A 14,145-nucleotide genomic window follows, 5' to 3' on the forward strand; every position below is an offset into this window, starting at 1 on the left:
ATCTCCATGTGGCTATGAACACATGGCATCTCTGATAGTTAGTATAGGAGTACTGGACCTTGTAAACTTTGAAAGGTTGGAAGAGTCATCCATGGTCCTCTTAACAATGGGGATTGGTGGCATCAGTAGCATCAGTAGCCAGTTGAGTGAGAAACCAGCCCTGAGGACTAGCCTGTTAGACCTATTCCAGCAGCGAACTGACCTGGCAGTTGAGACACAACATCCTGTAACCAAGAGAGTGACCTTGACCATGCCACACACAGAAATAAAATTGGTGGGGAGGACTGTTTTTTAGTAGTTCCTTAGACTGGGAATGGTATCTTACAGGTGAGATGTGAGCTGAGTCTCACAAGAAGACAAAGAAGTAGAGGTAAGAAAGAAGATCGTTTTAGAAATGGAGATAACCTTAATTCTGATCTGGCATGAGTAGGAAAATAGTGGTATACTTGACAAGTAGGGAAAACAGAAAGAAGAGAAGGTTTTTTAGGGAGAAAGGTAATGAGTTTTGCTTTGGACATGCTGAGTTTGAGATATCTACAGGATACTTAGAGATATGCAAAAAGCAATGAGTGATGTAGAACTAGAACTCAAAAAAAGAGACTAGGACTAGATATATAATTCTGCCTATATATCATATACATAAATAACTGTAACATGATAGATGAACCCATAGGAGCTGATCACCAACTGAGATAGTAAAAGGGAGAAGACTAAGTTCAGAATCTTGGGGGGGATGCCCAGTTAGTAAGCATGTCACAGATGAATATAAAGGAAAGAAGACTGAGAGAGAGCTGTCAGGTAGGAAAGAGGAGAACTAACAGAGAAGAATGTGTTATAAAACTAGAGAGGATAGAGTAGGTGGTGATGACTGGCATCAAAGGCTAAAGAGAGATCAAAAAGGATGGGGATTGAGAAAAGGCTATTAATTAGATTTGGCAATTTTTGGACAGAGGAGTTTCAATTAAATGAGGTCAGAAACTGGCTGCAAAGGGTTCTGAATAGAAGCGAGATGGCCAAGAAGTGGAGGCATTTATGTGGATGGCTTTCTCAAGGAATTATTGACTGCTTCAAGTGAGGGTTTTAAGGATGGGGGAGACATGGATGTATTTGCAGGCAGCAGGGGAAAGGGCCAGTATATAATAAGAGAGGGGGGAGAGAAAATTAGAGAATGAAGATGATTGTGAAGGCAACTTGCTGGAGAAAGGTTGCATATAGAGGACAAGGTAAAGGGCTACTTCTTCAGGCATTTCCTATTCTTCCACCAGAGTGAATCCTCCCTTTTAACAAAGAAAAAAAATTACACAAAATATCCAATACAAACATTGTGTCTGACAATAATCCCCCATCTCTCTGCCATGAGGATAAAATATATTTAATTATCTTGTTTCTAGGACCTTTACTTGTTTTTAATTACTCAAATAAAATTTGTTTCCAGTGATTTTTTCATTTACATTGTTGGAGTCATTTGGTACCTTCTTTTGGTTCTGATTATGTTGCTTTGTATCAATTCACAGAAATTTTCCCATGTTTCTCTGAATTTCTCATTTCTTTGTGTACAACAGTATTTGATTACCATAGTTTTTTTCAGCTACTCCCCAAATGATGGGCAACTAATTTGTTTCCAGTTCTTTGTCAGCACAAAATATGCTGCTATGAATTTTTGGTATATAGTGGACCACTGTTTCTCTTTATGACCTTAAAGTATATGCCCAATGGTGGGAATTTTGGGTCAGAGTTTACTTTTCTTCCATAATATTAAACTGAAACCCAGAATTAATGTACTATTTCCCAGTGCCACCAATAGTGCAGTGTGCCTGTTTAACCATAGCCTTTCCAATACTTAATATGTTTCTATCTTTTTTTCATTTCTGTTAATTTGCATGGAATGAGGTTAAACAATAGGTTCCCAAAGTGGGAAATACCACCCCCTAGGGGATGCTTGGGGAGGGTGGTAGTAGCCTCAGGTGTAATTGGGGGGTACTAAATAAAAGGGGTTGTGGAAGCACAAGAAAAGAAGAAAATTTTGAAAAATTGTACGTTTCACTATTGTACAACAGTTAAAAGCAGCAGTGATTACATTATTTTCCAAATAAACATACAAAATTCAAGTTATAATCAATCAGTGGTTAAGTCTGCTGACAGGACTTAACAAGCAAGCATTGGCAGGTGAGAGTGTTGTGCATTGAGGGGAAGTCCTTCATGCATTGGCAGGCATCTGGGAGTGTAATGACTTGTTTATAAGATGATACCATACAGTTACACAACAAAATATTGCATCATCAAAATTTCAATGCAGGAAAACCCCCACAAATTTACAACGTTATTAAATTTAACATGTCATTTAAAAACATTCTATACTTTTTGAAATGATGCAAATTAAAAAAACCAAAAACCACTAACAGGTTAAAGAAAGTCAGTTTTGGAGGAAGAGTGGATGTGTCCCACTGAGTATTTTTTTTTTTAAAGGGTCAGGAACCTCTGGTCTAAATTTAATTGATGACAAACCACTTTCCAGTTTTTCCAGTAGTTTTTGTCAAACAGGGGGTCTGTTCCCCAGATTTATTTTTGTAACTTATGTTCCTGGATTTATCAAATGTTGGACTACTATTTCCAATCGTTTGTTGTCCTTCTTATTTAAATTGTTGCACTGATCTATTAAAAAAAATAACACTAACATAGTTTTGATGACTTTATAATATACTGTGGAGACTGGTCTAGGTTCCCTTCAGTACTTTTCTCATTATTTCCCTTGACATTCCAGACTTTTAATTATTTTAAATGAATTTTATTAATCAGTTTAGTTCAAAAAAGTATCTTCCTTGTAATTTGATTTTTATAACATTAATAAAAATTAATTTTGGTAGTATTTTCATTTTTATTTTTACACTCTAATCACAAGCTAAGACTATTTCTCCAATTTGTAACTTCTTTACTTATGTCTATAAGTTTCATAGTTAATATGACATAAATATTGTATGTGGGTTAACTCAGAAATTTTATTTATTCTGAATTTATCCCCAGTATGATATAGAAATAATCATGACTTCTGTGGAATTGTTTTGTATTCTGCAATTGTGATGTAGCTATTAATCATTTAGATCAGTTCTTTCACTGATCCTCCCATGTTTTCTAAGTATAACCATAATGTCATCTGTAAATAGGGATAGCTTTTCCTCCTTGTTGCTGAAACCTATCTATTTGGTTTTGTTCTCATTTTACTGCTATAGTCAGTGTTTGTAGAAATAGATCCAATCATAATGGGGGAAGGGGGTGCCCCTGCTTTACTCCTGTTCTCACTGGGAGGTATTCTAGTATTTCTTTGTTACAGAAAATGCTAACTCTTGGTTTTAAATATATGCTTTCAGTTAATCATATAAAAGAATGGTCTATCCATTACTATGCTTTTAGAGTTTTTGACATAATGAGTAATGTATTTCATCAATGCCTTTTTATGTATCTACTGAAATAATCATGTGTTTTTTAACCTTTGTTTATGTGATTACGCTGCTAATTATTTTTCAAATAAGGAACCATCCTCTCATTCTTGTTATAATTTAGTCATAGGTAATTATTTTCAAAATATAATTCTATAATCTCCTTGCAAGATTTTATTTAAATTTTTTTTGCATAAAAATTCATTAGTGAATTTAGTATATAGATTTCTTTTTCTGATTTGTCTCCCTTATTTGAATATCAGGACCTTATTTTTCTCATTCAAAAAGAAATTGGCAGAATGACCTCTATTTTTGAGAGTAATTTTGTAGTATAGATATTAATTGTTCTTTAAATAACTGATAAAATTAACTTGTATGTATATTTGGTCTAGAAATATTTTCTTTTGGCATTTCTCTTATGGTTTCCTCAATTTCTTATTCTTATATTAGATTAAGATCTCTGTGTTTTATTTAGGTATTCTGACTTTTGTAAATATTAATTTCCTCAGACTTCTCAGTTTTGCTTACATGTAATTAATTGTGCTATTAGCTTTTTATACTTTCTAATTTCAACTTTATTGTGAAATTACCTTGTCTATCTTTTATTCCGATACTCTGATTTTTTTCCCCTCTTTTTCTTGATTAAGTAGGCTAGTGGCTTATGAATTTTGCTAATCTTAAAAAACACCAACAGCTTAGCTTGGAGTCAAGACGGCAGATCAGGGGCAGGAACTTAGCCGTGCTCTCTCAACATTCCCTCCAAACAAATTTAAAATAACACCTCAAATCAGATTTTGGAGGAGCAGAGACAACAAAGGGTCAGGACAAGACATTTCTTCTGGCCTAAGGAAGCTTAGGCTGGCAGGGGAGGTCTGCGGTACTAAAGCAGAAGTTTGTCTGGAGCCCACATATGCACTGGTGGCAACAGCAGCTGTAGCAGCTTCTGGAACCCTCAGTCCAGAGGTGGTAAGGGGGTCAAGGATCAGACAATTGGCCAGAAAGAGATGATAGGGGTCCTTGGCTGGCACTGGGTGCAGCTGGTGCTGATTCGCACCTCTTGCCAATGTGCAGTGCTAGGTGGCAGTTTTAAGGCAGAGAGAGTGCTGGCATTTGTGGCTGTGGGGGATCAAGGGTCCTTTTTTTGGTAAAGACCAGAGTACAGACCAAGAGAGCAGTGACCATATCTCTCCCAGGACCACACCACCTTGGAAGCAGCAAAAATTTGAAGACCCCCTGAACTAGCTCTAAAAATAAGTATGAAAAAACCTAAAGCTTGGAACAGTGCCTCCCCATCTACAAGTGAGCAAAGTCCAACTTAAATATAAAGTTCAATGTCAAGAAATAGGCTAGAAAAATGAGCAAGCAACAAAAAAAGAATATGAACATAAAAAGCTACTTTGCAGGCAGTGAAGACCAAGATATACACTCAGAAGACAACAATGTGGAAACAACAACAAAGCCTCAAAGAAAAATACTATTGTACCCAAACCCAACAAGAATTCCTAGAAAAGTTAAAGAAACAGGGAAGAGTAATAGAGGAAAAATTGGAGAAAGAAATGAGAGTGACACAAGAAAGGCATGAAAAGAGAAGTAACAGTTTGGTATAAAAGGCACAAAAAGAATACTGAAGAAAATAACATCTTAAAAAACCAGAACTGACCTAATGGTAAAAGAGACACAAAAATCCACTGAGGGGAACAACTCCTTAAAAAGTAGAATTGGCAAAGTGGAAAATGAGGTACAAAAATTCACTAAAAAACTCCTTAAAAAGCAGAATTGGTGAAATGGAAAAAGAGGCAAAAAAACTCACTGAAGAAAATAATGCTTAAAAATTAGAACTGGGCAAATGGAAACTAATGATTCAATGAGACATCAAGAAATAATATAACAAAGTCAAAAGAGGAAAAAAAGAAATAGAAGAAAATGTGAAATGACTCATTAGAAAAACAAGTGACCTAGAAAATAAATCAAGGGGAGATAACTTAAGAATTGTTGGTCTACCTGAAAGCCATGATCAAAGAAAGTCTAGAAATCATGCTTCAAGAAATTATCCAAGAAAAGTACCCCGATATTTTAGAACCTTTGCAATTGCTGTGGGAGGGGGACGGGAGGAAGAACATTTGCAATTCAAAATTTAAAAAGAAAAGGATACTAAAAACAAATAATTAAAATGTAAACAAAAAAATGGTTATTTTTTTGTATTGGCTCTACAGTTTTGTTTTCAATTTTTTCCATTTCTCCTCTAATTTTCAACATTCCTTTTTAAAATATTTCCTTTTAAGGTTTTTTATTTTCTAGTCCTTTAAAGCTGCATGCTCCATCCACAGATCCTTTCTTTTTCTATTATGTTAATATGGACTTCCAGAGGCCTGCTATAGTTTTGTCTTAAAAGTTGTGGTACGTTGTTTTACTGTTATTATTATTTATTATTTCCATGTTTACTTATTTGATCTAATTATTCAGGATATCATTATTCTCCACTTCAGTCTGTATGTTTTATTTATATTTCCTTTCTAATAAATTACTCATTTATTGTGTTTTGATTTGTAAAAGATACGTTTACTACAGTCACCTTTGAAGATTCATGATTAATCTATGCTCTGGAATATGATTTATGCATAGATACTGTAGCATGCTAAGACGTGTCCTCTTTAATATTTCCATTCTGAGTTATCAAAATTTAGACAAATCTTATAGCTCCATCCAAGATATTGATTTGATCAGATCTATATTATTTTCTTTGCTTAATTTTCTGTTGGATTTACCCAGCTCTGAAGGAGGAATATTAAGATTCTCCTATTATTTTGTTACTATCAGAATCTTCTTGCTATTTTCTTAATTTTTCTTTTATGAATTTATCAGTTATGTAATTTAGGGCACATATATTTAACAGAATTATTTTAAAATTGCCTTTGTGGCCTTTAAACATAGTCTCTCAATTTAAATTTTTTATTATTTCCTAATCTGAGATTATAATGACAAATCCTGCATTTTAAAGACTTAAATAAAGCACATCAGATTTAGTCCTATTCCCTTGTTTTCAATGTATGTTTTCAATGTTTCTTCCATAAAATGAACTGTTGCTTCTTTTCCTTACTTCTAATATTATTTATATTTCTTGGGAAATTTATTCCATTAATATTTATGGTTATAACTATTAAATGTTTTCTTACACTACATACTTATATAAATATTTATGCAGCATGGCATACTGGATAGAGTTGGCCTCAGAGTCAGGAAGATCTGGGTTCAAGTCCTGTTTGACCTGCACTGGCCGTCTGACTCTGGACAAATCATCCATCCTTTTGGTATCCCCAGGCAGCTCTCTCAGACCTCCTGAGGTACAGGCAGACCTCCACTGGGAGAGAAACTCTGCATCAGCAGTCTGTACCATTGCAATCAACAGGCCCAGAAAATACCCAATTATACACACACACACATAATACTAATTTATCTCCTCTTTTAAACTAGCATTTAGTCTCTGCCATTTGTTTTGCTTATACTAATTTGAGTCCAGTCCCTTCCTAGTTCCCAGCTAAAATTTCACGTTCTTCAAGAAACCTTTTCCTATCCTCCTTAATGCTAGTGTCTTCTGTTAGAGGGAAGACAATCTTAGAGATTATCTTCAATGTATGTATATAACCTGTATATATCTTATTTGTATGTAGTTCTTTGTATGTTGCTTCTCCCATTAGACCGTGAGCTTCTTGGGGGCAGAGACGGTTTTTTGCCCCCCCCCCCCATTCTTTGTGGTTACCACAATGATTGGCACATAAGTGCTTAATAAATGCCTGTTGTTTGCTTGCTTCTTCTTCCCAATTCTCCCTCTCTCTTTTCCCCTCTCCCAAAGCTCCTTGGGTTTACTTTTATCAACCTTATTCTATCTCTTATGTTTGTTCAACCCTTCCCTTTCCTTACTGATATAAATACTTAATCATCTATCCCTGAACTATCACATCTATTATTATGTTTCAGTAATATTCATTTCTAATGCCTCACCCTTTTATGAATTAAAAAAATATTTATGAATTAAAAAGAAAAGAAACATGTTATTTGCTGTAGAGCAGAGTACATGCATTCCTAAGTGACCCCTTATTCTGCTATCTTCCTGGGGTGCTCTTTAAGTATTTTAAAGAAAGTCACTTCATAAAAATAATTACTTATGTTCTATTACTAAATGCTTATTTTAAAGAATGCAAAGGTTTAGTTTAGTGCATATCGATAAAAAGAATTCAAAATATGAAAACAAATTCTTTTAATGCTGCTAAAAAATGTTAAACTAACTTTTACCAAAAACCATTACCACTACTGTCACTATATGGCATTATTTTAGCTTTTAAACAAATGAACACTGGGCAGAAATAACATTTCAGTTATACGCCTCTTTTGAAGAACTCCAAAAGACAAGTTATGGCCATATATAGACTTGGTTACAAAAAGACTCCCTAAAACAGCACTTCAGCTTTTCCAAGTCTGAGGGACGATAAAAAGCAACTCAGCCCACAATAGATAGATATATCAATTATGTTTGTCCATATTTCCCACAACTCGAATGAAAAGAATACATGTATTTTTTATTAGCATGCACCAAATGATAAAGAAGTACATGGAAATAGAACATATGAAATATAAACATCCCAGTTAAGTGACTTTCTATGAAATACTCTGAGAGTATTTAAGTTGCATTACCAAACAATTACTTCCAACGGTGAATAGATTATTCAAATAAAGGAATTAAAAGTAATTTTCCCTACTAACACATAAGAAAAAAATAGTAAACAGGAAACAAAAAGTCAGGTATATAGCTTAATATTCTCAAACTCATGTTTTACTTAAAATTAACCTATGATTAAAATGAGCTATAAAAATCACACCTGAAAGGTATAAAAATATTACATTCACTTCCATATTTTCACAAAAGAACTAGGTAAAATAAAATATTCCTGCAATTAAATATTACTTTCTCAATAAGTCATAAAGTTATTTTAAGAGAGCCTCTGACTTTTCTCCATACTAAAACTCATCAATTCTATTTACTCTTAAGAGAAAAGAGAAACAGAGATGAATAAAGTGCTATAAAGTTGCCCTAATGTAATATTTTCCCCTATGTGTCCTGCACAAAATTAAACTATTCAGGTGTTTTTTAAAGCAAATACCACATTGTTAAATAACAAAACACCATAATTTCTTCTTTTAATTAGATTTAAACTGGAGGACAAAAAAATCATTAGTATTCTTGCCAACATCCAAACTATTATATCATCATGCTTATATATGGATTTCAGTATATTGTTATTTTGTTTTGTTTACAAAAAAATCAAAAGAGCTACATTTTAAATAGCTTCTAAATTAATTCTGGAATAATAACAACACATGCCTGAAAGGAACAATTCAAGCATTAAAATATCCTGCATTCTTTAAAATGACAATATAATATAATCTGTAAGTAAAAATAAAGTACCTTGTCAAAAGGTTTTCCGATTGCATTTTCTAAAGATAAATCTTCTACTTCAAGAGATGGATTGTAGCACTTTAATTCCTTCAGACACGCATTCAAAATGTCCAGAATAGCTGTCTGGATAGCAAGCATGGCAGGAGTCATGGCAACATGTATTTCAACTACTTCAGGCTTGTGCTGTTCTAAAAACGAGTTAACTGCTACATGAAACCTAAGGAGAGCAATATTTTAAAAAGTATAAACTAGTATTTTAATAGCTACAACATTTAGATCATGGGTTCTAGTTTCAACACTCAATAATGTTCTAAAAAAGAAAAGCTAAAGAAAAAAGAAAGCATTTCAAAAGAAGCTTAGCACAGTACCTGGCACAAGGTAGACACTTAATAAATGCTAGTTTACTCACTAATATATAAAATGATCATGAATGCAGGGAGAATATGACATAACTAAGGAAAGAGAGAGTTTGTAGGAATTTTCTGTACAGGGAATACTGAACAATCAAGCATTAACTGTGAAAGTGCCTGAAATTGGAACCTTTGTTCCCCTGCCCTTCAAGTTCACTTTATGTAAATTTCTCAAAATGTTCTTGCCTGTTAAGCCTTGTTGAATAACCTCTAAATCTGGAGAGAAGCCTGTAATTTCTTTGCCTAAAACTTTGCTCTATCCTGGCCTTCAGCAAGGTTGTAAAGAAAAGTAAGAGGTTCTCAAGCCACCTGTAGTATAATTTTGGTGGAAAATGGAAGGGACCTGACAACCAAACCCTCTCTCTGTTACCAAAGTATTATAACTGTATAGATCACAGATTCCTATCTATGTTCTAGCTGGCACATTTAACAGTGGCATTATCATGTAAAACTAACATGTGAAACGATTACTATATGACTGATCATTAAAACAATCATAAAAATAAGCAATAACATGGCAATTTACCTTGGCCACAGGTACAACTTCCTTACAAAAAGATTTCTCATTACTCTTTCCACATGACAAAAGCCAGTATCAAAAGCAACTGCGTTATCTGAGAAAGCTTTAATAAAACCATGTTTATTTTTTTGACGAAAGAGACGCAAGATGAAGGCTTCCTGACAAGAGTCAATGATTCTGTGAGCTTTATAGACCAAGACACCTAAGGGGAAAAAACAAAAATTTCATAGTTCAACATGAAGAACTGAGATTGGAAAACTCATTTCTATTCCCCCACTAAATGTATTTTATAACCAGGAAATAAGAAAAGTAAACAGTCTTTAATTCTTTTGTGGTATGTCATGCTAAATAGGAGTAAGTATAATGTATAAGTCCTTATTGATGCCATTTTTACTACAACAACCCAATTATTAAGACATTTTGAAGTGAGAGTTTAATTACACTGTTTTAGCATTTGGATAACTGTGTGTATTTTGGGACAGCTAGGTGGTGCAGGTTGGGTCTGGAGTCCAGAAAACCTGAGTTCAAATCCGACCTCAGATACTTACTAGCTGTGTGACCCTGGGCAAGTCACTTAACCCTGCTTGCCTCAGTTTTCTCATCTGTAAAATTAAATGGAGAAGGAAATGGAAAACCATTCCAGTATCTTTGCCAAGAAAATCTCAAATGGGGTCACAAAGAGCTGGACACGACTGAACAACAACAATGTGTATTTAATGATTGGGTTAAAAAAAAAAAAAGACAGGGTAGTTAGCACTGGGCTTGAAATCGGGCCTCAAGACATTTGCTAGTTATGTGACCTTGGGCAAGTCACTTAACTTTTTATCTCAGTTTTCTCATCTGTAAAATAAGCTGAGGAAGGAAATGGTAAACCACTCCAGCATCTTTGCCAAGAAAATCCCAAAAAAGGGGCGGCTAGGTGGTGCAGTGAACAGAGCTCCGGCCCTGGAGTCAGGAGGACCTGAGTTCAAATCCGGCCTCAGACACCTGACATACTTTTACTAGCTGTGTGACTTTGGGCAAGTCACTTAACCCCAACTGCCCTCCAAAAAAGCAAAAAAAAAAAAAAATCCCAAAAGACATCATGAGTCCAATATGACTGAAAAACAACTTAAAAAAAAGATATACCACCTTATATTTATGTAATGCTTTACTGTTTCCAAAGCATTTCCAAATATTCTATCGAATCTGATTTTCCCAATAGCCCGGTGAACTAGACACAGCAGGTATTATAATCTCCATTTTATAGTTGAGGAAATTGAGGCTTAGAGAGGATAAATGACTTGATAAAATTTGAGCTAAGACTAGAATCTATGTTTTGGGAATCCTAGTCCAATACTCTTTTCACTATTTTCTGCATCCTCAAAGCATTTCTAAATCTAGATGATATATAAATTGTAATAAATACCACTCTTTCTTATGAACAACAATATATTTTATGTGTAATATACTTAAAGTCTTGGAATGTCCCTGATTTTCTCATTTCTGCATGTTCAATAAAACTGAATCAATTCAGATCTCACTTGGAAAGGGATATAACTGAAAATTTCCTCCATTATAGAGTCCCTTTGTCATGGAGTAGAGTGGTGGGTTGGTAGGATGAGTTAAGACTTACTGGAAACTCTGCTTTGGGAACTGACTGGAACTCCATCAATTCAGACTCACAGCTCAAGGGTAATTTATAACCCTGTGGAATTGCCTAGGGGCACTGTGAGGTTAAGTGACTTGCCTAGTCACCAAGCTACTGTGTATCAGAGACAGGACTGGAGCCAGGTCTTCCTAACAGAAAAAAGGCAGCTCTATATCAACTAGCCAACAGTGCCCTGTTGTGATGGGTAATGTCAAATTAATCAAAATGAGAACTGTAAGAGAACATTAAAAATAGATCTTCAATATTACAGCATCCCCAATGATATACGCAAAGCTATCATGCTGATTACAAATTATTCTTAGTTATTCATTAAACATGTTTCCTAAGGACTCTACTAAACATACAGTATTAAGGTATTGTAAAAAAAAAGCAGCTATGGTTTTGAGATTTCATTAATTCAGATTGGTTGTTTCTAGTTCAAATCAGTCTGTCAATGAGTCATTGACAGAATAATACTGACACCTAGTGGTAATATAAACAAAATCAACATTTTATTTTTGAACCCAAAATCAGAAAAAAAATTAAAGAATCAAAAGAAAAATTTCTGAAACAGCAGTAAATTATAGATTTTTACGACAGATTAAGATAGTCGTTACAAAAATATTATTGTTTCTTTTGTATAAAGGGCAATAAACGTTCGCTCAACTTTTGCACCCATGAAGGCTTTCAGAAAACACTAAGTTCGAGGAGCTACAATGTATAAAACATGGCTCTTCAACTATTAAAGACCTAGGTGATTTAGTGAAAAATAAACTTTTAAATACATATTCTAGTTTAATAGCAAAATTCATTATTCTCAAAACCAATTAAGCCAACCAATTAGTTTAATCCCAAACTTAAGCAGGAAAAATATTTTTCTGAAGTCAATAGACAGAAATTTCATTTGACATGTGAAGCTGAGAATTTTTAAATGCTAAAAATCTGGTTAGCATACAAAAGTAAATATAAATAGCTAAATGAACCTATTTATCGTATATTCAAAACGTAAGAAAAAAACAGTTAAAATATATTCTTACCAGTAATCAAATCTGAAGGAATTCTGTCAGTCAAGAAATCTACCACAAGAATTCGACTAGTTACAAATAGGACACCACCTTGGGTATAAACCTCGTATCTACTTCCACTTGCAATTTCATTTGTCACACGTCGAGGAAGGTGTTCAACTTCCTCTAACTTCAGTTGATTGATAAAATACTCCTAAACCAAATCAAACTTCATTAGACTACTTAATTTGAATTATTTTGTAAATGGCTACAGGTAACAAAATTATTAGGTACCTTTTGTAGGGATAAACGATTAAATCTGAATGTATAAGCAAAGCTATAGCCCCATGCTACCCTTCTAAGCAAGACATTTCAGTGATCCCTTATGGTCTCTAAAATAAAATAAAAATTCCTGTTTGGCATTTAAAGTTCTTCACGATCTGGCTCCAGCCTACTTTTCCAGACTTATTTCTAGACTGATTTCACCTTATTCACCTCCACACATTATGTGTTCAAGAATAAGTATTTCCGTGCCAAGGCAAGCCCTCTACATGAATCATTGATCCTATTCTATCTTGCCCCCTCTATCATCCCTAATCTCTCACTAATCTTCAATCTCTCCCCAAATACTGGCTGTTTCCATGCTACCTACAATATGTTCTTCCTCACATGCTTAAAAAACTCTCAAGTGACCCAATTTTCATCCTTTATCTCTCCTTTTATTGGCTAACCTTCCTGAGAAAGTCATTTACACTATGTGCCTGGACTTCCTCTCTTCTAAACCTGTTGTAGTCTGGTTTCATTCAACTGCTTTCTTAAGAGTTACCAATGATGTAATTGTCAAATCTAAGGGCCTTTTCTCAGTCCTTATCCTTCTTCATGTGTCAGAAAACCTTCAGCATTGCTGATCCCCTTCCTAGTCTTTTGCACCTAGACTCGCATGCTTCACTGTCTCCTGAGATCTCGGATGTCCCCTCGCCCCAAGGTTTCTCGGTTACCGTGCACTTACTTCACTACCATTTGCTCCGCGTCCCTGGCTCACATCTTTAGCATCATCCTAGACTTCATTCCAGCACGTGTTTTGCCAAATCCTGTAGTTTCCATACAGCATCTCTCATTTTATTTCCTCTCTACTCACAAAGTTTCCAGCCTGGCGCAGGCCGTTGTCCCTTCATGCTTCAACCACCGAATCAGCCCTCTGTTCGGTTTTCCTGCTGCAGGTATCTCTCCCCTTCCAATCCACGTTCCCCTCACTTGGCACAATGCAGCTCTGACCATGTCACCCTCCTCTCAATAAACCCTGCTGGCTCCCCATTACCTCCACAAGATATTCAATCCTCTTTACCACTTAAAGCCCCTTCCTAGCTTCCCAGGTCCCTTGACACACCCTGCATCTTCCAGTCTTTGCACTGGCTGTCATGCTCCCCCTCCTCGTCCCCCCTTAACGCTGGTGCCTTCGCTCTGAGAAGACCAACCACTCACGGTTCATACCGGGTGTGTAGAAACGTCTGCACTTCCTTCCTACCCCACCCCCCTCACACCTCCAAGAGTCTCCCTATTCCCCTCACCTCCTCACCGGTCTCGGCCTTCCCCAGCTCTCCCCGTCCGTCTCACGCCCCCCCTGGGTCTGGCGCGGACCCCGACCCCACCCCCACCCCTGGCTTTCCCGCCCTCCTCAGGCTCCCCTCTGCTCTG

At 35.4% G+C, this 14,145-nt stretch overlaps 1 protein-coding gene across 1 annotated transcript in view; it reads right to left on the minus strand.

Moving 5' to 3' along the window:
* Nucleotides 1-14,145, minus strand: part of ERCC4 (ERCC excision repair 4, endonuclease catalytic subunit) — a 54,944-nt gene that overhangs the window by 25,349 nt on the left and 15,450 nt on the right. The window contains exons 2-5 of the mRNA XM_069087608.1: nucleotides 14,027-14,121; nucleotides 12,484-12,664; nucleotides 9,823-10,018; nucleotides 8,896-9,103 (exon numbers count right to left, since the gene is read on the minus strand). Coding sequence (XP_068943709.1) covers nucleotides 8,896-9,103; nucleotides 9,823-10,018; nucleotides 12,484-12,664; nucleotides 14,027-14,121 — 680 coding nt within the window. The remainder of the gene's footprint in view (nucleotides 1-8,895; nucleotides 9,104-9,822; nucleotides 10,019-12,483; nucleotides 12,665-14,026; nucleotides 14,122-14,145) is intronic.

This window comes from Petaurus breviceps, unplaced genomic scaffold (assembly GCF_028583685.1).
Source record: "Petaurus breviceps papuanus isolate PSGF00001 unplaced genomic scaffold, PetGlider_PUasm1.0 118, whole genome shotgun sequence".
Taxonomy (NCBI): domain Eukaryota; kingdom Metazoa; phylum Chordata; class Mammalia; order Diprotodontia; family Petauridae; genus Petaurus; species Petaurus breviceps.